The 27,697-nt window shown below is 34.6% G+C and overlaps 1 protein-coding gene across 6 annotated transcripts in view; it reads right to left on the reverse strand.

Moving 5' to 3' along the window:
- LOC145669720 (uncharacterized) overlaps window positions 1-27,697 on the reverse strand; it is a 156,048-nt gene that overhangs the window by 8,473 nt on the left and 119,878 nt on the right. For 3 of the 6 annotated variants that reach the window (XM_081738040.1, XM_081738037.1, XM_081738036.1), the window contains 8 exons: window positions 27,606-27,623; window positions 23,673-23,854; window positions 21,771-21,948; window positions 19,618-19,853; window positions 17,318-17,620; window positions 14,728-14,910; window positions 8,517-8,625; window positions 6,318-6,452 (listed from right to left, as the gene is read on the reverse strand). In XM_081738040.1, coding sequence (XP_081594166.1) covers window positions 6,318-6,452; window positions 8,517-8,625; window positions 14,728-14,910; window positions 17,318-17,620; window positions 19,618-19,853; window positions 21,771-21,948; window positions 23,673-23,854; window positions 27,606-27,623 — 1,344 coding nt within the window. Of the gene's footprint in view, window positions 1-4,281; window positions 4,356-6,317; window positions 6,453-8,516; window positions 8,626-14,727; window positions 14,911-17,317; window positions 17,621-19,617; window positions 19,854-21,770; window positions 21,949-23,672; window positions 23,855-27,605; window positions 27,624-27,697 lie in introns of all 6 variants that reach the window. The other 3 variants (XM_081738039.1, XM_081738038.1, XM_081738041.1) reach the window with 3 other exon arrangements.

The raw sequence follows: 27,697 nt of genomic DNA on the forward strand, positions 1-27,697 counted from the left end.
TCTCTCTCTCTCTCTCTCTCTGTCTCTCTCTCCCTCTCTTTTTTTATTTTTTTATCTATTAGAAAACACGATCCTCTTTTCTAGTAATGGTAATTATTAATTGATTTTAGGACCGCAGTTTGTTTTAAAAAGAGGCGCACAAACACTAGGCGTCCTTATCTATAAAATTTTTTGATGAAGGCAAACTGCATGAGGGAATGTAGAGATATCTTGGAAAACTGGTTTTCCTTCCCTCAAAGTACTGAATTTTGGGTCAAAATTTGCTTTTTTTTTTTTTTTTTTTTCTTTGTTTACTTTACTTTACTTAGTTATACCAGTGGTGTACAGAGAATGTCATCAAGGACGAGGATGTTTTTCAGGATTTTTGTACACACATTTCAATATTGTAAATGTTTATTTTTTCATAATAACTTGTTCAAGGGAAAGAAGGGTAGAACTCGGAAATCCTCTTTGCGTACTGATTTCTACCAATATGCATGTATGCTTATTTCTAATGACAACAGATTGTTTCATTAACTTCGACCTATGTTCCATACGCAAGTTATGTACTTTTATACGAGGAGCAGTCGAAAAGTTCTTTGCAATGTTGTTATAGTTCTGGCATTTGTAATGCAATCACAATGAATCTTGTGCAATACAGTCCTTAGGTTGCCTAATTCTGAATTTAACAAGTGTGAACACGTCTTAACAGGCAGTGTACGAATAGTGTAGTTAAACGGGCGAATGTGTAGTGCTCAGTTGGTGCAATTTCACAGATCGAGCAACGCGTAAATATCAGGTTCATGTGCAAACTGGTGAGTATCTGATTCAGACAGTCTGATAGCCTTAAAAACAGTTTAGCACCATCACATGTTTGACTTTGCCAGAAGTTAAAAATAGGCCGTTTTCGTTTCGCCAACGTAAAAGAGATCAAAACCAATGCGACGGCTGGACTTCGGAAAATACCAAAAGAGGCGTTTCGTCGGTGTTTCGAACAAATGTGTGTGTGTGTGTTCCGAAGGTGCCAACTTTGAGGGTGATTAAGTAATCATGTACTTGAAGGGCGATTAACTAAACGTGTAGAACTTTCTCACTGTCCCTTGTATGTAATGAATACAAGCGCATATTCAGAAAGTGTTCACGAATCTTTTAACATAAGATGTCTCTCTCTATTGACCAGCCCTCTAGTTTCGTTCAACTAACCTCAAGTAACTGACAAACGATACTCTTGGATTCTGAAAGAAAATCTAGCTAAACTAACTAATAGCGACAATTAAGAACTATAAAATACAGTAAAATTATCCATCGAATGAGCATTTGTTTTATGGAATGGCTGGTGTTGTGTTTATGTAGAGCTCAAGGAGGCAATCGAGGCATCTGGAGGGCAGGTGTATGTAGTTTTCTGCATTGCCTATCAGAGTTACCTATTTCTTCAGAAGAACAAAACAGATGGTGACAGAAGAGCTACTCCGTATTTAGACTGTACTTTAATTGGTATGCTTACGATTGTAGAAGTGATTATGAAAACATATTGTAATTTTTTAAAAAAATGAAATGGGAATCACCATACCACTATATTTCTCTTTTTTAACCTTTTTTTTTTTAAGATAACATCACTTAAAAAGAATAAAATCTTCAGATTTATTAGCTCCTTCAAAGATTGAGATTTTGCATGTCTTTTTGATACCCAACTTACTTGCCGTACTGCCATTGTATTTTTGATGTCTGATTTGTCGTCTTTCTTTCTACGTCAAAGCTAGAAAGCTCTTCTAAAGAAACTCTTCCAAATATAGTCTTTACTTAATGAAGTTTGCCTCACTGTATTTCTATCTTATATATAGAGATAGATAGATAGATAGATATAGGGTGGTTCAAAAGTGTGAAACCCAATAAAAGACATGGTTTAAAAAAAAATGCAAAAGTAACACTGTAGGTTAGTAGTACAGGGGGGAAAAAATTTCTTGGACATGTGATATCGACGGTCGCCACCTTGAAATCTGCCGTTTTGAACTCACTTTTATTTTCTTAAATGAACACCATATTTTGTGATGTTCTCATCTCATCCGAAATTTTCTGAAGCTGTTTGTTTTTGTATTATCACTTACCATAACAGAGTTATGACTGTTGTTTGTTTTCTTGGTATCGTTTCAGGTGACTAATATAACATGACTGGATTTATTATTTTTTTTAAAAGAGATAACTGCTAAATCGTGAAGGCCACTATCGAAAACGATCAAACGAATTTTGATCCAATTTCTGAGTGCGGAAGAATCTCAACTCACGAAACGGATGAAGAAGACGTATAATAAAGCATGTATCTTGGATACCACTATCCTAACTTGGACCAGAAGTCAGGACATAGGAAGTTCGCGAAAAACGTTAGAATACAGAAAAGGCCTCTCCCAAGCTAAACTCAGTAGTTGAAACAGAAGACGTCCGTTCGGCAGTGAAAGAAGAATTTGGGCCAATAAAAGGAGAAGTATTCAAACTTTTGTAGCATTGTCACAACAGTATACTGTACGTTTATAACATGCGAAAGAAGTTAATACTATATAAGAGTTATGGCGAAATAGCTGTTATCTATTGACTGCCTTCGTAATTTGTTTCAATCAATAAGCAGATCTTCGTTCATTTGTGTTCGTGAAGTGAATCAATACAACGATATTGAAGCGTTTCCGCTTCCAATGGATCATGTCAAGATTTTGTAAAGGATCAGTTAAATTTACGTTGCGTAAATCTTATCAGTAACACACAAAATAACTGGAAATGATTGTAAATAGCTACAGTAACGTCTGATATCTAAAAGTTCAAGACATTTTTTAGTTACGATACGCATACCCATTACTAAATATCTGAATTCAGAATTCGCTACTTATTGCCAAGAGTACTGTGGTTATTCTTATAAATTAAGGTCAGTCCTACAATTGACTATATTTTTGTAACTGGGTCATTAAATACAATAACTGACTCCATCTTGACAATAATATTTCGGGTTCTTTAAAAACTTGACTTCATTGATTGATTGATTTTGAGTTTTACGTCCCGTTCAGCAGCGAGGCTATATGAGACGTGGACCTACTGATTAACGTGGAATCCGAACCACATGAGCTCCCGCCGGGAATCGAACCCGGGTCTCCCGCGCCAAAGGCGCGTATGCTAACCGCTTAGCCACGGAGGAGCTGTAAACTTGACTTGACATCGTAGGCATATTCTACCTACACTACACAAGAACGCTATTAATTGCTGGTACGTATTCTCTACCTTTCCAGCATATTTTGTAGGAAGCATTAATATTCAGCATAACTCAATGAAATTCAAGAGAAGAATTTTCAAACTTTGCCCAAAGACAAGAAGAAATAATCAGGGAATAATCTGGAGTTTTACATATATATGAACAATGAAAGAAACGATTAAAAAAAATGAAAGACTTATTGCTGATTGAACTCGTTTTCGGACAGTTTGAATATTCATCTCTTGAATTTGATTGAGTTATTTTGAATATTGTTGCTCCGTATAAGACACATTTGTAATTGCTGTTTCAACTCGTTTTTGGACAGTTTGAATATTCAACTCTCGAATTTCATTGAGCTAAATTGAATATTGTTGCTCCGTATAAGACACATTTGTAATTGTTGATTCAACTCGTTTTCGGACGGTTTGAATATTAATCTCTTAAATTTGAATTATTTTGAATATTGTTATTCCGTACAAGACACATCTGTAATTGCTGATTCAACTCGTTTTTTGGACAGTTTGAAGATTCGTCTCTTGAATTTGATTGAACTATTTTGAATATTGTCACTCCGTACAAGTCACGTCTGTAATTCTGATTCAACTCGTTTGTTTGGACAATTTGAATATTCATCTCTTGAATTTGATTGAGTAATTTTGAATATTATTGCTCTGTACAAAACACATTGGAAAGATAGAGACATGTGCTGTCATCTATTGATTATTAGCTGTCCTTTAAAGACACCTTAAGGGTAAACAGCAGCAATACTGTTTCTATCACGTAGGACCTTTAATTGTTCTTCCTGCTGCTTACATTCTTTCGAGGCTTCAACTATACTCAAAACTAACTTTTCTCATACAATAGTGCTTTCATAACATTAGCATAAATAAAATAAATAACTGAATTTAAATGAAATGACTGGTAACAAAGGAAACGGGTAATTATTTAAAAGCAAAACATAAGAATTAAGACAAAAAATATGGAAATTAATTAAAATAATAATAATAATAATAATAATAATAATAATAATAATAAAAACACAAAGCCAAAGAAAAATAAAAACAACAAACCTGTCTTCAGTAACAAAAATAAAAAAGCAAAATTAGTCATCAATCCTGAGAATCATTTGATGCAGCTGCTGTACCTGTAGCGAAATTATGGAAAGTACTACTTTAGTATAAATAAATTTCAAAATTTATGATAGCAAATAATAATAATAATAACAATAATGTAAAATAAAAAGCTTGAATACTACAAAAGTTCAACGATCCTTCTTTATACTCGAAATATAAAGAATATTGATTTTCCAAAGAATATTCATAACCTTTTATATTTCCTTCTGTCAACTGACTCAAGTTATTTATACACTAAACTATCGCTGTAATGAACACTACTAATAACGGAATGTTCAGTTTGAGAGATTATTTTAAGGCTCCTTCCCTTTTAGCTATTTAATGTCTGATAAAACGTTTCATTATAACGAATTTGAAAGATTCAGTATAAGGAATGAAAATTTTGTCTTTTTGGATCAAAAGACCCAATATATTTCAATCAAAAATTTTCTTGCATGCCTTATATCTGAAGAACTACAATACAGTGTAGCCAAACTTAAACTATCACTTAACTCAGTGTGATGTGCTTATTCCGTAGAAAATACGAAAACTCGATTTAGGGGCCGTTCAAAAATTTTGTGGCCCCTTATGCAAAAACTAATTATTGCCTACGACTGCAATCTTTTGATCCTTTTTTTTTTTTTTTGGATCATTCCTACAATCTTTGTTGTCTATATTTAACTTTATTTTTTCGAAATATATTGCAATTTAAATTAATCAAATATCAAATATTAATCAAATCAAATATCAAGTATCAAATATTTCGATTAGTACATTATTTCTTTATTCAGATGATATTGTAGCAGTTTTTCATACATTTACGCGATAGGTCAAGCAGAATAGTGTGAGCGTGACTTCACTACGTGAGTTTTACGATCTTCCACCGCAAGATCTGTGTTAAATTAATGTGCGGTAATTTACAACTATCTTGAACGGCTTTTTGTGTTTGGAAATGTTCAGAAGAAAACCCACAGAGTTTTTCCAAAATTAAAATTTAAATCGTACGACGTAAAAATCTGGTATCATAAAAAATTACAGAAATACCTCTTGCGATTACTGTGCATCATACCGTATTACTTCGTGTATGTACAGTATGTTCTAATTTCCCTCTCATCAAATAAATGTTAAGCTTTTTAGTCTGTAAATTCATCTTGAAGGAATGCAGATACTGCAGTAGATATAACAATAGACGAGTTCTTGAGAATTTACTTATTTCCGTACACAGAACTTCATTATAATAAATTTCGTTACACTGGTTTTCTACTGTATAATTTAAGATCGTGATAAGAAATGTACGATAGTTTACAGTATAATGGAAGCAAGTGACAAGTATATATGTGTTGAGTAAAAGTAAAAAGAATGAGACATGACTACAGCCCCGTAACTTCTTTATATATAAATGTAATCGTATTTGAAAAGATATTACCTTTATACACAAAATAAAATTAGTTTTGCAAAGTAAGAAATACATGTTCGATTAAAAAGTTTGAAACAACGCTAAAAATGAGAATGTATGCTAAAGGAAGAAGAATAGGGATTATCAAATGAAGTGTAAGCCTTCTTGTACGTAACTTGATCATTACGTAAATTTTGAGAAAAGAAAGAAAGAAAATCCATTTGTAAGTATTCATTAGTCTCTCATCCTATTTTCAAGTTTTTTTTTTAATTCCTAAAAAAAAAAAAAAAAAAAAAAAACTGATAGTGCAAATTTATGGAAAATGCAAAGGAAAAATGTCATTTATAACTTACTAACATTGATATCAGGCCCTGTAGATTGCAGGTAGTATGTGCGTAAAATAGTACGTGAATATAATGAAAACGAACTTAGTTAGAAGCTTGCAATTTTGCATAGTGCCTTGATGTCTAAAGTTAATTCAAGTGTAACTATATATTAATCTATCCTTATTAATTCTTGACTTATGGCAAAATAGCACGTAATTTTGGTAAGCATCTCGTACAATCTATAGTTTTCTCTTCCATTTCTGACATCTTACCTGCTACCATTTTACTCTTCTCCATTACTTGTTTGGCCAAAATTTGGTTGAGCTGGAGAAGATGTTCTCGCTGCTTCTTCTCTTCTGCCACTTTCTTCTTCAACGTTGAAGTCTTCTCTTCTTCTTCAGTCTTAGCTACATGGACAAAGAAAAAGCAACTGTCAAAAACTGAATTCAGAATGACCTATTTATGGAAGTACTGTGGTTCTTCTTTTAAAATAGGTTTATATTATAAAATTTATTGTAATTGAGTTACTAAGTACAATGGCTGATTCCATCCTGACGATGATAATGATTTTGTGCATATGAGTTAAGAGTCCTGTGTGTGGATGTAAAGAATGGTTCGTCTGTGATGGGTTTTTAAAGACCTATGCTGTGTATTCAAACGCTGATTATTTACTATTAAACTTATCCGTAAGAGTAACCACTAACCCAATGAATGTCGAAACTCTTCTCAACTTATTTCAACCTTTAATATGCTTATAAGGTACACATACACATGACAACCACTAAAGTTCGGACACATCAACTTCTCAAACAATCCAATCTTGTACTTTATTCTTTGTAGCTTCTCCAAGCTAACTACTCTTTAAATGATCCATATACCCTGAACTCAAATATCTTTAACCACTTAAAATTGCTACCAAAAATATCAGCCACATATGGCTCAATTTTTCCAACTGAACCAAATTTTCATTACAAAAAAAAACATGAATGTAGTTATATCCTTCAGTTGTTTTTTCGTTACAAATTAACACCTTGTCCGATAAAACGTACGTAACACCTTACTCACATAAATCCTAACAGTCTATTTTTGTATAGTTTATAATATAAGTAGAAACCAGATGCTTAGACACTACAAAAGAATGGAAAACGGGCAGACAAATGGGTATTTATAGTTCGAAAAACATGCAGGAAACTGTCGAAATGTATTCAGTAAAGTAGGAACTAAAGTTTAAATTGAAATAATGAAGGCAAACATGCGGGAAAAAAAATCGTTAAAATAATATACAAATAATTTTAATCATTGTTTGTACAAAACATTTTTTTTTAATAAATAAGCGTGAAATTCTTTCAATGTATCTATCAATACCTAATTCATTTAATTATCATTTTCTAAGGACTTTGGTTTATCGAAAGTTTCTAGTCTGTCTATACGTGTGTCCGTCCGTCCAGGGAACACAAAATCTCAAAAAGTACTGAATGGATCACCATTTCTGCTAGGATGTAGAGAGACAAAAGTTACAAATTTGAGTTCGTTAATGGGGATAATTTATCCACCGGAAGTGGTAGAAATCAGTAATTTCCGGCTTTAACGTTAATCATTATAGAGCAAAAACAGTATTAGATAGTTTTTTTTTTCAATTGGAGCAAAAGCAATAATAGATAGCGGAAAGTTTTTTTTTTTTCTGTTTGTTTGTTTTAAAAGACCGATTTAGTGTTCTACGAAAGGTATCATCTCCTCTTTTAACCCTCCATTCGAACAGGAAGTAGCTGAAATCAACCTGTTCCGGTTTTAACGTTAGTCGCTATTATAGAGATCGCGAGAAGCGGTTTTCTGCAATCAAGTACGAGTTCCAGGACGTTGAGTTCACTGTGACACTGTGCAATTAAGTACGAGTTCCAAGACGTTGAGTTCACTGTGACACTGTGCAATCAAGTACGAGTTCCAAGACGTCGAGTTCACTGTGATACTGTGCAATCAAGTACGAGTTCCAAGACGTTGAGTTCACTGTGACACTGTGCAATCAAGTACGAGTTCCAAGACGTTGAGTTAACTGTGACACAGCTAAGTACTGCTTATGTCTTTCGATGCTGCAACTATACTCAAGAAAACAGAAGATAATTTTCGTCTTTACTTCTCACGCAAATTCCTACCCATTCATGACCTTTTCTTCCTACATTTATATGAAAAAAATCTGGTCCCTTCTATATTCCAGAACAATTTTATCATAAAAGATAGAAAACTAGTTGAATACTTAATCAGTTATGAAATTAAAAGTAAATTGTGTTGAGTCATGGAAACGTGTTCTGCTGCGTTCGATGACTAATACTGAATTTATAGTCCTAAAATTTTCTTAATAGACTCTCTTCCGTACGTAGAACTTCCACTGCTGTTGAAAAATACATTGATTTTTTTAAAAAAAGTATCTGTGATACAGAAATAAACTACAAAATAAATGCAGATTTTAGACTTACTTTCAGCTACTTCTGGAGCTGTAATAGGTGTTGTCTCGGACAGCATTTTTCGAATGGCATCCGCCTTTTTCAATCGGTGGAGCTGCTCTTCGGCAGACAACTCCGGAGCCTAAAATACAATTAAATACGTATTTTATAAAACACAAAACTATTGGCAATATATACAAACATCGCACAAACTTTATTTTTCCACAATTTCTATCACGTTTCAAAACCTAGTTGTGAAATATAGTAACTTTTAAATAGTATTGAGCAAGTACAACAGAATTATCATTACTAATGAGCTGTAGAGAAATAAAAATAGTTCAATCCATTATTTTTGTTTCCCCGATAGCGTGCAGTAAAACAGTCGCTTTTGTGGTAATAGCTTTATTGTAGCACACGTTAGTATTGTACTTACATACATACCACTGTGCTTCACCAACGCGAAAACGTGGATGAGAACTCGATTCAAACCCTAATACTACAAATTCTCATCATAAATACTCTAAAGGGAATCTGGATAAAAACTGGAATAGTGTTATCAACAGTGTGACTCAAAACTTTCAAATTACTATGCACTTAAATTTTCACCATGTTCTTCCGAGAATGCAAATGATCGAACGTGTTCTCTTAGAAGCAACCGGACAGTGAATGCTCATCGTTGTTCCTCTTTTCATTTATATTATTATAATTTTTTTGTGTTCCTGTTTTCAGTCATCTGAACACTTTATAGAGAGTAATTTGTTCTCTAGTGAATATGTTATATTGCTGTGTACTCACTATTGGCTTATTAGATAATATCTACATTATCTATATTATGTAATGTAATAAATAATAATAGATAATATATATTAGATAATACATAATACATATTATGTAAGTTCTTGTCTTGTTCAAAAAATCTCCACTTACCTTGCTTTAGATGGTCATATCCTAGCATCGGTACGTAGGAAATTCTAATATTTTGGTCTAACTAGAGACCTCAATTGGCCAAAGATGATCCATATTTGTTTAATACAGTGTATCTCAAAATGACTACCGGGATTTTTAAGGCTTTGTAGTAGTAATTATTACAATTAACTTACAATTATAAATAATAAATCAAATGAAAGAGCAACTCACACAGTTTTGTACACACGCATGCGCATGCACTGTTTCCTCTGTCTGCTGTCAGGTTTATAAAGCGCTAGTAGCAAAGATGGCGACTAGGGAGCAGAAAGCTTTTTGTGTTTTATATTTTGCAAAAACTGAATTTGTAGTTACAGTGCAACTGTCTGTGTGGAGAATTTTAAAGGAAATGCTTAAAACTACGTCCTTATCGTTTGCAGTTGCTACAAGCCTACAGACTACGGTTTACGTACCAACTTTGCAAATGAAATGTTAATGCATGATAATGAAGATTTTCTGGATTGTGATGTCTTCAGTGACGAATCGACAATTCATCTATTTCACCTAAGTGGCGATGTAAACACTCATAATGTCTGCCTCTGGGGGTCAGCAAGTTCCCGCGAGATGGTAAAGTTGCAACGAGGCTCCTCTAAATAGAATGTGTTTTGTGCCATTATCCCTGTGTAGAGTGTAAGTTTATGGGTCTTTCTTGCCTATCGACTCGATGTGTGCTGTGTAACGAATGTCACTCACATTAAACGATTTTAGCAAAAAAATGTTTGAGTTGCTCTTTCATTTGATATATTATTTATAGTTGTACGTTAAATGTAATAAATACCAAAAAAGCCTTAAAACCTTGATATTCATTTTGAAACACCCTGTATAACTCCAACCGTATATAACTATGCAGAGCTTTTCTAAGAGAAGTGGTGGTCAGGTTCTCACTAACAAGACTGTACATTGTGACCGGTGGCAGAAACAGAGCCTTTCTTGAAATGATATCTCAAATCAAGTACAGGCACAGTATAGTCGGTTTATATATGTTTATATCTTTATAGACCGTTTGCAGTTTCCTCACTTTTTACGACAGCTCTTTAGTTCATTTTGCTACGCATTAAATTAACGACAGCAGTTTCATAATAAACGAAACACGTTGATCAAAAAGATGAAACATCTCCACTTTTGTGAAAACAGCAAGACCGAAAGTTAGATTTGTCTCAATACAGTGAATATATGCAGGCTGAAGTTTTCCTTCATAAATATTTCCACAGGTTTGTTTCTCTTGGAATTTAATTTCCCTAGTCTGCACAAAGACCACGTGGGACGTGGATCTAGAGCTTAATAGGAAACTCAAAGTCAAGCACTCCCACGGGGATAAAAAAGCCGACGCGAGAACAAGAACATGTTTTAGCAACAAGGGAGGTTTTCCGTGGAAATATTCCTGGAGAAACGATACTTTTGCAAGTAAGAGACACGTTAGAATATAATAACACGATGTCATTATCACTATTTCAGCCACATGGGGGTCCATCAGCCTGGATCTCAACTCTTCATATAATTTTTATAAATAGAAGTACATGTTAATATTTAATGTTTCAGGTAGTAGTGTATTACACATAAGTCTGCGATTATTCGTAAATACATAAAAAAATTCATAACAGTAACATTGTCCAGAATTCAATTTTAGAGAGCATGGATGGTATCTTTTAACGTTTTATACGTAATTATTAATTCAATTTCAAAGTTATTATTATCGTTGTTGAACAGCTTCAAAAATGAATACCGTAAATCAGTGATGGCCAAATGGCGGCCCATGGCCTCAATCAGGTTCGCGAGTATGTTTTATTCGGCCTTTGAAAATGTGATTTCTTCTTTTAAAAAGAAAATGCATAACAGGAAAACTGTATCTGATCTTGGTGGCCTATAATATTCCTGAATCGAGACTTGATTTTTAACTATGAAAACATTTTCTTTAATCTTTTGACTATCAAGCCCATTCTGGAAGGTAGGAATGTTGGTACTGGGTCGATTTTTTTGGAAAGTCGTGATTTCGTATGAATTACTTTAAAATCTGTGTAACTCAGAGCCTATAGAACTAGAGAGATAGAACAAAAAGCAGGATACGCAGAATAGAACAAAGAAAAATGTGACTTACATACAAGGAGTAGACAAAAAAAATCTAAAAACACTTCACACAGGACACGTAAATTTGACCCTCCACTGTACAACGTGTGTTGCGGTTGCCGATCGTTTTTTTGTTTTCAATGTGTTATGTGGATCTTCTTCTTCCGTCAGCAGTAACCAGTTCACCTGTGAGTGTCGTGGTGTGAAAGTGGTGCGGTAAAATGGGCGACCTGACAGACTTCCAAAGAGGCATGAACGTTGGTGCCCGTCTGGTTGGAGCTTGAGTGGTAACAGTGGCGAACACTGTGGGGGGTATCGAAAGGCATTGTGTCCAATGTCACGAGGGCATACACAATTCATGGGCAAACGACGTCTGCAAAGTACAACAGTGGTCGAAAGACAATCCTATCAGATAGGAACCAGAGGGCATTAAAACGGATTGTAGCAGCTATAAAGAAGACCACTGCAATGAAAATTACGTCTGAACTCAATTCCGGCCTACAGAACCCGGTTTCATCGAAAACAGTGCGACGGGAGCTTCATAAAATGAAAATTCATGGCAGAGCCGCTATCGTCAAACCCCTGGTCACAGCAGTGAATGCGAAGAGGCGTATCCAGTGATGTAAGGACCACAAGACGTGGACTCATGAGCAGTGGAAACACGTAATGTGGTCCGATGAATCGACCTTCACCTTGTTTCCAACAACTGGTCGTATTTACGTATGGAGAACACCGTCGCAGGCCTATGATACAGACTGGCTGCTCCCAACTGTAAAGCACAGGGATGGTTCTGTTACAGTATGGGCACTGATATCGTGGTTTCCTGCAGGTCCCATCATAGCTCTGCATGGGATGATGAATGTTAAGGCGTATGAGGCCATTTTGGGGAACCAGGTTCTACCCATGGCCCAAATATTGTTCCCTGATGGTGATGGCATCTACCAAGATGATTTGGCACCCTGTCACACTGCAGAAACGGTGAAATCATGGTTTGAGGAGCATGACCAGGAGCTATCACACCTCCCCTGGGTCCCACAATCACCAGATCTGAACATCATTGAGCCATTGTGGTCTGAGTTAGAAAGGGGTGTTCGGTCTCATTACCCTCCACCAGCATCCCTTAAGGAAATGAAGCATGTTTTGGAGGAACAATGGTACAAAATTCCACACACCACGATTCAGGAGCTGTATACGTCCATTCCACGTCGGATCCAAGCTGTTTTGGACGCAAAAGAGGCCCCACACCATACTAGGTATGATTTTCACACTTTTGCAAACGTTTTAGATTTTTTTTTGTCCAACCCTGTATATTATAATGATTTGTAATTATTTTTTAAAGAAAAAGTAAATGTCTATATAGGTCAATGAACTTGGACTGATTGGAGCGCTATTAGTGGGTGTTTTTAGAACTAACCTATTTTATTACTTTCGCCTACGCTTTTATGCCTCAATTATGAGACAGAATTCTACTGAAAAAGCAATAATAATTTTTGCAGAATTATAAAAGAAATCAAATTTACGACTATATCTCTTAATCATGCGCGTGTATTGAATTATTAAAGGTGTTACGTATGGATGCCATGGGTGAGTTTATATTTGGTATTTTAATTACTGTTATCCAAAATTCATTTGCTCCTCTGCAATTTTATCACAAAATATAAAAATTAACTAACAGCAAGTAAGTTAACTGTGTTCATTAAGCAGTTTGGAGATGTGGTTTTTGTTGGCTTGAATGCCTGTTATATTAATTTTAAGTTATTGTCGATATTGAATTTAATTTATATAATTCAATTTTTTGTTATTGTTGTAATGTTAAAAATGTTTTAGCTGAAAGCATTCTATATAAAGTTTATTGCATGAATTTTCTTATTTCATGTAAATATCAATTCCGTTTTTAGTATAATTGAATTACTAACATTTACGATTATTACCTGTTTGTTAGTTATAAATAATTTTAGCAATTATATACTTGGAAGAGAAAAAGACTATTTGTGTGGAGGCAATTTTTGGTCCTCGACCAGCGGCGCTGAAGTACTCGGTTGCGGATATTAAGCACACGTTACAGCATTCGGGGGAGGCAAAGGAACTTTTGCTTCGGGAGAGGCAAAGGAAAATAGAAAATGGACCTCAAGTATGATTTTTATTTTGTTTTGGCCCGCAGAGCGTTACAAATTGGCCACCACTGCTGTCAACCTCGAATCAGTGGACTTCGGATTTAGAGGACATGGTTCGGACTTAGACTAATGTATTCTTTATTTTGCAGCCACCTAGAATGAAATGAAACCACTAGCTAATAGTTGGAAACAGCTGTTAAATGAAATGAAAGCAAGAATCGATTTCTAAAGTTTTGAACTTCCCGACCTCCATGAAAAGGTACCGGTACTGAAGTCTGGATTCAGTGAAAATAATATTGAACAGTGACTAAACATGAACGAGGATTATTCAGACTATCAGATTCTCAGCCAGAAGGAGATAGTAAAAAAATGTTATAACGGATGATGAAGAGGATAATGATGAATCGGTTGTATTTGGTCCTACATTACCAGAAGTAAGAGGCCATATGAAAAAAAAATAGCATTCAACGGGAAAGCTACTGAAGCTCAAGGCTTCTAGTATGCAGTTCTAAGGAATTATGTTTATTACCAGTATATATGCATTACATATTTTACATTTACATTATACAGCGCAAGTTCAAGTGCAATGTCCCATCTTATACATTGTTCATAACACAATTCACGATTTAACACTCTTATGATTTTACAGACACCTATTCGTCCCAATTAATCAGTTAAATGAGCGGATTACTGTATTATTACTTTTTGAACAGCTTCAAAAATGAATATTTCTGTTTCTATTCGGGTTACAAATCTTTTACATATCGTAAGAAAATAGAAGAAAAAACTGATTACTTGAGATTCTCGTTTGGTGGTTTTACTCCGTAAAATAGAATAATTTATTTACTAGGGCTATAAATCAACATATAAAACTAGAAATAAATATAAGCTACCCTTTCCGTGTTATGTTTAAATTAATAAATACCACATTGCTACTGTGGGAAAAAGGCGCTTCAAGTACGTTTACGCAAGGTTAAGAACTTATTCTAAAATGTACTGGCAACTATACCACTCATGCATGATAAATATTATGTAATTTTACCTACGAGTGTACATGTACAACTCAGTATTAATTACGGTTTATATAATAGAAATTACATTACCTGTTCCGGAATATAGCGTTCGGGTATCACAATTTTGTTCGGAGTTCCCAACACGCTATCGATTGTAAATTCATTATATTTGAAATCTTTGTGACTCATTGTTGATCTCACCACATCAGGGGCGTTGATTCTAGGCCTTAATACTCTTTCCATATCAAGATCATCTCTTGAACGCGCCGAGCCCTGAAATATGGAATTTCATATTTATATTTACAGTTGCAGCCTCATTTAGCAACTAAGATGTCAAATATTCTTTTATATCACATTTATTGAACAATGAATGAAGTACTAGAAACATTGGTTAGTATGCTAAATGCAGTATTCTATCATGCGTTTTATGCAGCAGTCAAAAAATAAATTATTGCAAATAGTTATAATAAGCCTCTTAACTCTTAATAACTTTTGTACGTTCTAAGCTCTTTAGTGGAATAGCATTATATTTAATAACATGTGCCAAACTTGGATCTACATCTAGCTAGTTCAGAATAAGCCGAAAGAAGTCATACGTAACAAGCAACGTCAGGGGTATCCTTAAATTCACTATAAGGGAGCTTGAGCTAACTAAAACGTATCAAGAGCAATAATTTAGCTGGACAACTAAAACAAAAGCTTTGTTCAATTTACAGTTCTTAACGGTTACCTTTGAATAGTTTTCGATACAATTTCGATTACTCATACTATTTCAAGATCTCAACCAGCAAAAAACAACTAAAATCAATTAAACTTCTCAGCAAATAAAAAGAGTTAACCTATATAGTTTTCATTAACAGAACAAAGCTTTAGCTGCAGACTGTACAATTATTATCTTGTCGTTAGTATAACTTTTTAATGCACGGATGCAGCAAGCACTGTTTCAGGTTGGTTTATGCCAAGTCTATTAAATGTGATAATAAAATAGGTTTATGTTGCAAGCAGTTCTAGAAGCAAAGTTGCGAAAAGCAGAATATTTTTTAAAATTTTCTTTACTGTTTTGGTTTAGTAAGATGGGCGGGGCAATGCATACCCAAAGCACTTTAACGTCGAAGACTATGATCATATGGTCATAAGAAGATTTATTCTGAATAAAAAAGGAACAAAGTTACAAGTAACTAAAAATTTGACTTTGTTTCAAAAGATTTTATTTCGATAAGCTTCACATCCAATCAAGTTTTGAATAGGCGTAAAGATGGCCATAATACCGTTTACTGCAATTTGATAACTCAAACCGTTTCGGAGATATGATAAACGTTGGTTAAGTTTGCAACGTTGCTTACAATTATACAAAAGTATTGGCAGAACTTGGTATTACAATTACCAAAAATTATGGCTGCAGTGTTACAGAAGCAAAGGAAAACAATAATAATAAAAATGTCGCGAACATACATCATTTTCAGCAGTATAGCAATATCTCTATCCATGTTTTTCATATCTACGGAATGGTTTGCGATATCGTATTGCTATAAACGGCATTATGATTGCAACGTATTTTTTTATGATTGGATGTGATACTTATCTAAGCACTTCTTTTAAATAAAACCAAGTGAAAATGTCAAATTTTCAATCCGTTGTAACTTCGTTCCTATTCATTTGAAACCTGTCACATCATGATTATAGTATACGACGCTACGGTACTTTGGATAAGCATAGGAACGTCGGTCTCACTTCCGTTATTACTGCTATAAACGTCTTCAAAGTTGTTGGATGTTTCTGAAATTGTAGCCTCCTTACTTCGTAACACTGATTAATAAGTGTGGCATTGTATAAGCTTTTGTTTAATATGTAGATGTTCCCCCTGTCAATATTTGAATCATACACTATTTCAGTTTTTCTTTCTTTTTTTCTTTTCTTTTCTTTTCTTTTTCTATTAGTTTAAAAGTGCAAAGGCGTTTCAACATCAACGGTTCACCCTGTATATAAACGGTCTTGCAAAAAATGTGTCACAATATTTTGGAAACAGATTCCTAACATAAAAAAAAAATAAAAATAAAAATAAAAAAAGAAAGAAAGAAAGAAAGTTCATATTGACCTGTGCTCAAAAAGTGGATAATTTCGGACTTATAGGGTCCGAAACCATGAAACAAGTGAACTTTAGAAGTTCATAGCTTCACTACTATGGGACCTATCATAGTCGGGTCAAGACATTACTGAGGAACTGGTATGAGAACTATCCAAATATCCATGTTTAAGAATGCTCCAGTACTTGCATATCATTTTTTAGAGAGGCTGTTTGGGAGTACTGATACCTCTTTAAAAAATGATATGCAAGTACTGGAGCATTCTTAAACATGGATATTTGGACAGTTCACATACTAGTTCCTCAGTGATATCTTGGCCCGACTATGATCGGTCCTGTAGTAGTGGAACTATGGACCTTTATACGTTTTCGACATCCTATAGCAACAAAACTATGCACTTCCGGACCACAGGTCCATATGAACTTTATTTATTTATTTTAAATTTTGATGTGACAAATGTATTCCCAAAATATTGTGACAAACTTTTATAACACCCTGTATATATTTATTTGATAACTTGTTTATTTATATAGTAAAGAACGTTATGAAATGTTAATAGACCATAGTGTTGAAACAGTAAGTAAAACTATACTAACGGCCATTTTGATAGTTTCCGAGCTTTCCATCGCCATTGGTTGGCTACTCGAAATGGTATAATGACGACGCTTCTCCTTGGGCACAGCCCGCTTTCGTTCTTCCTGTTCTCGTGAAGTCAGTTCCATAACGATCTCTCTGGCAGCGGCGCTCTTATACACGGGGGAATCAAGCGGTGACAATTGCGTCGATCCACCAGAGCTACATCGGGACGGCGATGAGTGTGGACTGTATTCAATTGGCTGTTCCTGAGTACTTCCAAATAACCTTTCATGTGCCGACAGCGGCTGATCGTCGCTAACGGACTTTACGAAACAAAATAAATATATATTGAAACATGCTACACAAAACAAATAAAATTTCAAAATAAATAAATAAACTAATAAATAAAATAAAAATAATTACCTAAATGAAATTACTAAAAGTTCTATCTAAATAATTAAATCAGAAAGAAAATTAACGAGCCATTTAAAAGAATATACAGGGTGTTCATTTATTATGTAGCTAAAATTCATTGGTGAATTCCTCACACCTAAATAATAAAAAAAAGTCCGTATGAACATAAGGCGAAAAACGCGTTGTTTCGAAGTTACGGGATGCCGAAATCGAGGAAATTGTAACTTTGAGTCTGCCTAGTTCGAAAACTGAGAGATATCAGAGGCGGTTAAAGAAATATTAGAGGAACTAGTACACTGTCTATCTAAATTTCCATATTTTAGAGTTGGAAAGTATCGGCGGAACGGGTTTTATAGAGGGAGCTGCTGTATAGGTTCCGCTCTTCCATCTTTTTCTCTAAAATTATGTGCGCCGGTACAAGCCAATTCTGAAACATAGGTATTTAGATAGACAGTGTACTAATTCCTCTAATAGTTCTTTAACTGCATTTGGTATCTCTCACAGTTTTCGAGCTAGGCAGCCTGTTACAATTTTCTCGATTTCGGCATCTCGTAACTTTGAAATAACGCGGTTTTCGCCTTATGTTCATATGGACTTTCTTTATTGTTTAATTGTGAGGATTTCATCAGTGAATTTTGGCTACATAATAAATGTACACCCTGTATAAAAGCTACTAAAAATACCAAAAATTAAAAATATCCAGAAAAATCCTAAAAAATTAAATTGTCAAGTTTATTTTCTTAAAATCTGTTTTTATATATTTTAATATATATTCAGTATGTTTCCATGGCCATATTAAAAATTTTCAAGGACGATAGCAAAGATCAAGAGCAGTCAGAATCCGAAACTTTGAGTTCTGATCCAGAAACAATTCAGTAAAAAATCCTATTTATAACATGAGAATATGTCAGTCTGTATGCAGCGCAAATTCCTAATAGTAAATAGCCAATCTAATAAACCTGCGCCAAAAACATACATTCGGTTATGTAATGTGTGTCTATCTGTTCCACGATAACTTTAATATATGCGTGTTCTAAAGTTCTAAAAATGGTGCTCACGGGCCTCAGAAACTATTCTACAAGTCAAAATAAAACGTAAATGCTGTATAATGATATACCGCGGAGGTGCTAGGGCCAACCAAAAATTTGACGATACGGGAACATTGTAGGTAAACTGGCATTGCTCTACGGATCCATCAAGCATTCACATTGATTCTCGACAGATAGTAGTTAATGGCGGTAGACTTTGATACCAATCTCATCTATTAATATTGGTAGTTATACCATGCTCCAAGAAAATTCATATCTTTAGCAATTTGTGTATATGTGTTTATCTGCCTCCATTAGCACATGAAATCTATTTACTTTTATTTATATATGTAAGTTGTGCCGATGCTACTAGACAGAGTTCACATCAACGTCTATCGGCTTGAACTGCCATCTGGAAGGAACTAATTTATCTATGATGTTACTACACTGTCAAATTTTTGCTTGGTCGTAGGTGACATGGGCGAGGAGGATACCATTATCCACATTTTGTCCTTATTCCCTATATCTATTTTGATTTAATAAGACATGTGTTTTCCGTGAGGTTTAGTAATTCGCCCTACTGTTTGAGGCTCAATCACTCAAAGGTATATCCTGCTAGAACTAAAAAAAAAAAAAAAAGAATCATTTACTAGCTTTTAATATGCTAGGTACCACTAGCCCATCTGCACATTCCAAGTGACTTCTGTGAAGCAATCGTGCTCTACGTGGGCTACTTAGGGGGCAGGGGTAGGTAAGGCTATTATGAAACAGGCTCTTTCGTAAGTGCAAGGTCCTCTATGCCTTACCCGGCGGTAATAGTAGTGAAGTCCGTAACTTTGAAGATCGCTTTTGGATGAAGGAACACGATATTGCAGTACCTGATGATATTTTTGTTTTCCAAATCCCCGAGGTAGAGACATCGATCGCTGGAATTGACAGAAGGCTGGGTCCTCTTCCAACAGCAAATCCAGCTCTTCGCCTTCTTCTTCCTGCAGTCGACCTAAAGACGGGTCGTCGATTGTCACACGCTTGGTGCGGTCTCTCTGTCGCCTTTCAGATTCCCTCTTCACAATGCGAACAGTCTTTATTTCTTGTTTCTCTCTAGGAATAATACCTGTAAACAAGGAATGAAGGAATTTCTCTCCAAATAAAAGCACCCACACAGCATATAAATATGAAAGGTGTATATATATAGTAGTGGCAATACGGCTTATAGATCACATTTAAAAATAAATAAATAAATAAATAAATATGCAAGTTGTACGAAGCAGAGCGTATTCAGATTCCATTTATTCACTTAATTCTACTCTCAACAGTAAAAAAATAACTCAATTTAAAGAACGTTTATACTGAATTCCATATATCACCATATTATATACTATGTATGCACACTGATACAATTGAAAATACAAAATTTAACGTAAAAAATTCTTAAGTACAGAAGAACCGAAAGTAAAGTAAAAGAAAAGAAAAATATGAACATTTAAATCTAGGCGTATTAATACATATATAACATACAATAAGTAGCTCTGAGTCTTAAAAGGTGTATGCACAATCCTTACATACTCTTTAAATAATTGTAGTGAACTTTGTGGTGGACAAACACCGTGTGCGTGGGTTTTCTCGGGGTTCTCCCGTTTCCTCCCACTTTATTCATTCCACCATTTCACTCATTACTCATAATCACCGTCTCCTTTAGTCTAACCGGCATAACCGCGGGACGTAAAACTCAAAGATTTCATTTCATTTTTTTAAAATAATTGTAGGTATTTGTCAAACGGGAGACTGAAATCCAACTCCCTGTATTTACAAAAAGCTTATTGCAAGTGGAACGCATTCTTGTTACAGGCGAATTGTTTAAATGTTCGTTTTCAGATTTAGGATAAACTAAAATTAGCCTTGACCTTAAATTACCTTTATTAGTATTGTATTCAATTTTCGTAAGTAAGTCACTATTATCAAAATCATTAACAACCAATTTATATAAGAATATTTGGTCCAGCCACTGCCCGCCATTCCAGTAAGCTGTTACATTCAAACTCGATAAGAGATTCTATTCAGAAACGCAGATATGCTAACTTTTTATTTTTATTATTTTTTTTTTAAATACAGAAAACGGAACCTTTTTAGAAGTTGTTTAATTCTCTCAATATTCAATTTACTTGTAGGTGACCAAACAACCGACCATATTCCATCGAGATCTAAAACACCATTCGAAGTAATTTAAGGGCAAATATGTTATTAAAATTGATTGAATTTCGTATTATAAATGCTGAATTTTTACAGGAATTCCTAACAGCATATTGCAAATGATCATTGAATGTCAATTTGCTTCTGTAATAAGTCCTACGTCTTTGATAGATTCCACGCAACTGCATTAAATGGCCGTTTGTAGAATATGTCAGAGTAATGTAAATTTTGCTTTTAGTTAGGGCCATATAACAACATTTCTTTAAACTAAATTGGAGTAATTTCTCTGAATCCTACTCATACAACGCATTGATATTTCTAAGCTAAAATACTTGAAAATTACACGTGACGAATCACCTTAACCTTGATTTTGAGGATTTCTTTACTTAATTTGCAAATTTCACAATCCGAATTATATGGAGTTTATCTGTACCAAAGTTTATCTGTACCCCCACAAAAAGCACTAATATATAAAATCTTCGAGCATACCTCACTAATAAATACACCGTGTCCCGAAAGTTCGACAACACTTTTCTTAATTTATTACACATCTTTTTCCTTATTCGCAAATAACGTTGTAGAATTTGCTACGACAATTTGACCAACCATTAGCATGACATCATACTATGCACAAGTAAGATGAATATAATTAGCGCATCCATTGGTGTACAAATTGGTTAGATGCTTAGGACTCCTGAGTATTGCCATTAATTTATCTATATTTATCAAAAGACTCCTACGAATATTTTCACTTTCTAATTACAAAAGCCCAATTAATATATATATATATGGAATATATTAAAACCTTCAATCCTGAGATTAAAAACAGAGTTTTACTTACCATAGTATCTTTTTATCCTGTCGTCTGCTTCGCTAATATCCATCTGATAATACTGTGATGCCTCCTCTGCATTCAAACTTTGTTCCGTCGTTTGAGGAGGTGGAGGGGGTGGGTACATTGGTGGAAGATCAGGATCGTTTTTGTCTGATTCACTGACTCCATTCATCACTGTTTTCTCCTAAAATGCGAAAGAAAGCATATACATTATTGCACTGGATTCAATTTAACTATTTATAGCTGTTTTAAACATTTCAAAAATTCTGTAAAATTAAATTACATTTATTACATGCTAAAGGTCTCTATATGCTAGAGTAGAATATAGGTTAATAAAATAAAATAAAATCCCTGGCGATATAAATTATAAAGAGCTATGGCAGACCAGACAGCTTTTAGTTGGATAATGTAATGTGTGGTTAGCACATCGGCTCTCATGATCGTTGTGGTTTTCTACAACGGATTTGGTAGATTTTTCTTCAAGTAGCTCAATAAACACAAACAATTGTGTCCCCACTAGAAATCGAACTCGAAACCACGGACTCCAAAAGTACCCGCGCTAACCACAGGCAAACAGGAACCATACAATCCTCCTTGCTGATCTAGTGACTAGAGCGCGCGCGCCTTTAGTATACGGTGTCCCGGGGTTCGATTTCCGGTGGAACAGCCTTGAAATTTGAACATATTGTACCGATGAACATATTATACCCACTTCTCATATAGCCTCAGTGCTGAAGACGGTCGCTAAACTCACCCAACCAACAAAGAAACGCGCATGTTAATACATAATACAAAAAAAATTAAAAGAACACAAAAGATACATATTATTGTATAATACAATACAGATGTTATGTTATTGAAGTGATTGAATACTCTTATCACTTTAAGTTCTGAAATGCTCAACCCCCAGAATTGAAAACTTCACGAGTACTTTCTTATTTTCTAATTTTTTTATTCCTTCCTAATTATTCTGCTCTCTATTTTATGAAGTCTGCATGCAAGGGAGCTGGTTCGATCCCAAGCTATGTGAATTTTTTGGTGAATAACCATCGTGTTCGTGTGTTTTCTCGGAGTTCTCCAGTTTCCTCCTACATTTTCGTTTTACCAATTATTTCATAACACAGTCACACACACAAAATAAAAATTCTCCGTACCGGGCCCAGGGTATGGATTCAATGTATTTTGTTACACAGAATCCAAATTTCGAAACCCCAGGACGATTGACCGTGTTAAATTTTTATGCGCCAAAAATTTGAGCGATTTTAGATAGGGAGAACACACGCTTTTCGCCCATAAAATAAAATTGACACGGGCAATCATCCTAGGGTTTCAAAATTTGGATTCTGTGTAACAAAATACATCGAGTCCCCACCCTGAGGTCCGGTGCACAGAACTTTTGTTTTTTGTATAGCTGTGTTACGTGTATTCTCCCTATCCAAAATCGCTCAAGTTTCTTGTCCATAACAAAAAACTGACACAATCGATTTTCCTGGGGTTTCGAAATTTGGATTCTGTGTAACAAAATACATCGAATCCATACCCTGGGATCCGATGCACAGAACTTTTATTTATTTTTTATTTTATTTTATTTATTTATCTTTGTGTTTGTGTGTGTGTGTGTGTTTGGATGTGTAATCAATCACTTTGATTAATCATTTGTTTCCCTTGCCTAAGGGCATAAAGGACGTAAATCTGAAAGACTTTTTACATGATGAACTATTTACCGAAAGTGTTAGATTGCACTGTGTATACCGTGATCTTGTTTCCTTTATTTTCTAGTAAGTAATTTGCTTTCCATGCCAGTTTGGGATACCTGCTTTTCCGACTTATTTATGCTTTGTAAATATTAATTTCTACTTAAAGAGAAACTTAGTTTAATGTATATAACCTGTACGAACCAACAATTACCTGATTTTCTGTGGCTGGCCTTTCGTGCCCTGTATTTACATAAAGTGGAGATCTGAGATCATTGACTTTAACAGGGGTAACTGTCGGGACCTCAAGGCCACGATCCAACGATACAAGGGAATCCAGATCCGTTTCCATCCATGTGCTATGATGCCGTTTCTTCGCAGGTACTGGTCCCGCTCCTGCAATGAAATAGAACAATTTATTGGTGAGCATATCTACTCTAGCGAAAGTATTAACTGTAACATAATCATACAAGACATTTTCATCCAGTGGCGGCTAATAATAGTGTTGCAGCGTTGCGCAACGACCAAAGTATTTCAAGAAAAAAAAATATTATCAATAATAGTAAAGAACAGAAAAAATACTCTTTAATACTTGCATATATACACTTTAAATAACATATTTTTTTACTTCTGTAACTGCCCGTTCCGTTAATCCGTTTTAAAAAGCGAAAAAATAATCCGTCACAAAGTCTCTAATTTACATTGTGTTGCAGCGAGCATGCAACGACCAGATTCCTTCAGCGCGGCAATTGGAGCAAATGTTAAGTCTCCTTTCCCCTATCTCAGAAGTTAAAGGGACTGGTCGTTGCAGTGCTTCTGCAACACAGCACGATTTCCAGTGAACGAGAAGGTTTTTCACGCTAAATAAGATTTCTGAATTTTCTTTCACTAGCAATTAACAAATGGAATTTGTTTTTATGTATTCATATTTTTAAATTACGGAACCATACTGAAGCAAATCAATATAATGACAATTAAAAAAAAAAGTGATTGCAAAATTACAAAATAAGAAAGGGAAAACAAATGAAAGTAGACCCGCATTTACAAGTTAATTCTTAGCTTATATTGATAATGAAGGCTTCTTCTACAGTAATTTGTGAATCAAATATTAATAAGTCTGTATGTAGAATCGCTCCCCTTCCCCCCTGTGGATAGTATTTTAGTATAAACATATTTCTTTTATGAAATAAGTATATTTTATGCTCTTGATAATTTTCACATAAAACTGTACGATGCGAAACGCCACATTGAATTTGGGACTAGTTAGCAATGCTCAGGGGCGTAGCCAAGAGGGGGTCCACCGGGTCCAGACCTCCCAAAAATTTCGAAACTTGACCAACATTTGTAGACTTTCTTAATAAACTATATTTTTCTAACACAGAAACGATTGATGTAGGCTAAATATTTTATTTTACGCCTCATCATGTACTCTTCTTTTCTTATAAAAATAATCGTTCTATCATTTTTTCTAAAAAATATAGGTGACAGTAAGTAAGAATTACTTATAGTCTTTTCGGGTGCAGTATAAGACAGGTTCCATATTATGTAGACGTATTGGATCTCCCTCAAATACTTTGGACCCCTCCCAGCTAACATTTCTGGGTGTAGAACTGGCAGTGGTTTGTTTTGATGTTCTTTGATTTTTTTGGCTTCTGTTACATGCTGATCCTTCATCTGGCGGGTTTCGAGGTTTCCTTTCCAGAACATATCACATTGGTAAGCATTGTTTCGCCTCATCTGGAAGTATATTGTGTTCATCGTGCATTGCGTGACAAGCAAGACGGATGATTTGGAATGTAGTTTTTTTTTTTTACGCACATGTGTGTGTGTGTTGATGTATGAATATGTGACATTCGGAATTCATATACCAGTACCTATTTTGTATCAGCTGGTTTGGTTTTTAATTATTAGGTTTAATTTTATTGTGTGTGCTTTAATTCTGTAAATAACCTACAAATTCTGAATGAATTATATACCATGACTTCTGTAAATAATTTACAAAAACATTGACCAGCTTTCAACTGAGGAAAAATATGCAATTAAGGCTTAGACAAAACAAGCAAAGGGCAATTCAGGAGAGTGTTCGAAAAAAAAAATTCAGTTTAAATTTACAGGATCTTATGGCACTAGCAGTGGCGTATTTACGATTTTGTTTCGGGAGGGGCTTTGCTAACTTTCAGGGGGGGCTTTGCCTGGAAATGTGAAAATTCTGCAAGATATTTCATTTACTTTACTATACTAAGTAAGATTTCGTGGGGGGCTTATGCCCGGAAGCCACCCCCCTAAATACGCCACTGGGCAGTAGTGTTGTTTGCACCAGATAAATTTTCTCAATTTATTTTAAATTTTCCTGGATAAACTGTGAATAAAGTGTGTTCAATGTACATTTTTGATAACACTAATCTCTGCTACGAACTCTCTTCAGTCAACGCTGAAGAGGAATTCGGATCACTGTCAAGGACTGAGTTGGCTAGAATGAATCGTTAGCAATAATCTAGAAAAAATATTTAGTAAATCTACAAAGCTTTGAAATTAATATTAACAGTACCTATGGCGTCAGCAAAAGACGAAAAGTGTTTTTCCACATGAGAAAGAATTGACACTTTCAAGGAATTGAATGTCCAAAGAAAGGTTATCACCATTGGTTATGCTTTCCATCGAAAAAGACCTGACAATAAGAATACCAGAGTTCAACCAGCATGTATTAGACAGATTTGCTACAATCAAAGAGAGGAGAATGAACTTACTAATTAATTAAGGTGATTAATCGGATAAAATGTTCTGCATTTTTTATTTTTTAAAAACAGAATTTTATTTAATTTAATATGTCACATAGCATTTGCATCTAAAGTTATGCTGATTAGTCAATGAGTCAACTTTATATCTTCTGTCTCTTATCGTTTGTACTGCAACACCCGAAACCACAATCCACCGGCCGCCACTGTTTTCATCTCTGTTAATGGAAACCGCTTTAAGAAGTTATATATAAAAACAAGCAACAACTTGTCTACTCTTCTGTCCTGTGTACCAAGAGCGATGATTGATAAAAATCGATTAAGGGTTAATGAGGATAAGAAATAATGCGTGACAGTAAAAAAAAAAAAAAAAAAAAAAAAAAAAAAAAAAAAAAAACCGAAAAATATACGGAAATTTTTATTGTTTGATAGTCTCACAATGCAAATGTTCTGGATAGTTTCATCATCATAATCGTCGTATAAGCCGGCTTTAACCTATTAATCTGACCGCCCTCCCTACAAAATGTAGATCATTAGAGCTCTTTCTCTCCAAAGAATTTCATGACCATACGGCATGTCCAGACCTACTGATTTTTGCAGGTTTGTTAGATGTTTCGCCCCTAATTGTAAATTACAGTATGCTACGGAGCTTTCAGGGACAATTAGCTATAGTATATTGATTTTACTGTAAATGATCTGATTGATTTTACTGTAACTTTCTGACATTTCCATATCTTTTTTGACTTTATCTGCTAGTTCCTTATCTTTTAATTAACTGTACTATGGCATTGCTACATCTATGATAGTTATTTCTTGGTTCACTTTACTGATGATACAAATGTCCGGTCTGTTTTCAGGTACCATTACACCCGTTCTGATTTCTTGATTTGATATTTAGCATCCCTTTCAGAAGCAAGGTAACATGAGACGTGGATCTTCAGCTTAACGTGGGATCCGGACCACATGAGCTTCCGCCGGGATTCGCACTCAGGTCTCCCACGCCAACAGCACGTATGCTAACCGCTTAGCCACGAGGTAGCTCCGTTTTGATTTCTCGATACCATTATAATTTGTAGTTTTTTTTTTTTTTTTTTTTTTTTTTCGGGCACTGGACTTGGTTGATGTTTGTAGTATGGTTTTGTATCGGTTATTAGTTCTATGTTAGTAGCAAAAACTGGTTAATGTGTCTTCTTTTATCTTCAACTGTGATAAGAAACATTTTTTACACTCGTATTTTCATTTTAAAAAAATACTAGTCCAAACAGGAAAAAAAATGTAATGTTCTCTGTAAGCATGGAATGAATAATAACTTGAAATCTACTGATACGAACTTCCATGTCGTACTTCAAAGTAAAATTTAAGAATTGTTGAATCTAGACTATTAAGTAGGAAAATATATTTATAAGCCTTACCTCGTGCAGAAGAAGCGTCTGATTTGTAAGCAAATAATGAAAGAAAAAGGAATGACAACTTCCAATATTTGACAACATAATTCTTACAAATA

The sequence above is a fragment of the Thermobia domestica genome, chromosome 14, assembly GCF_964235325.1.
Source record: "Thermobia domestica chromosome 14, izTheDome1.hap1.1, whole genome shotgun sequence".
Classification (NCBI taxonomy): Eukaryota; Metazoa; Arthropoda; class Insecta; order Zygentoma; family Lepismatidae; genus Thermobia; species Thermobia domestica.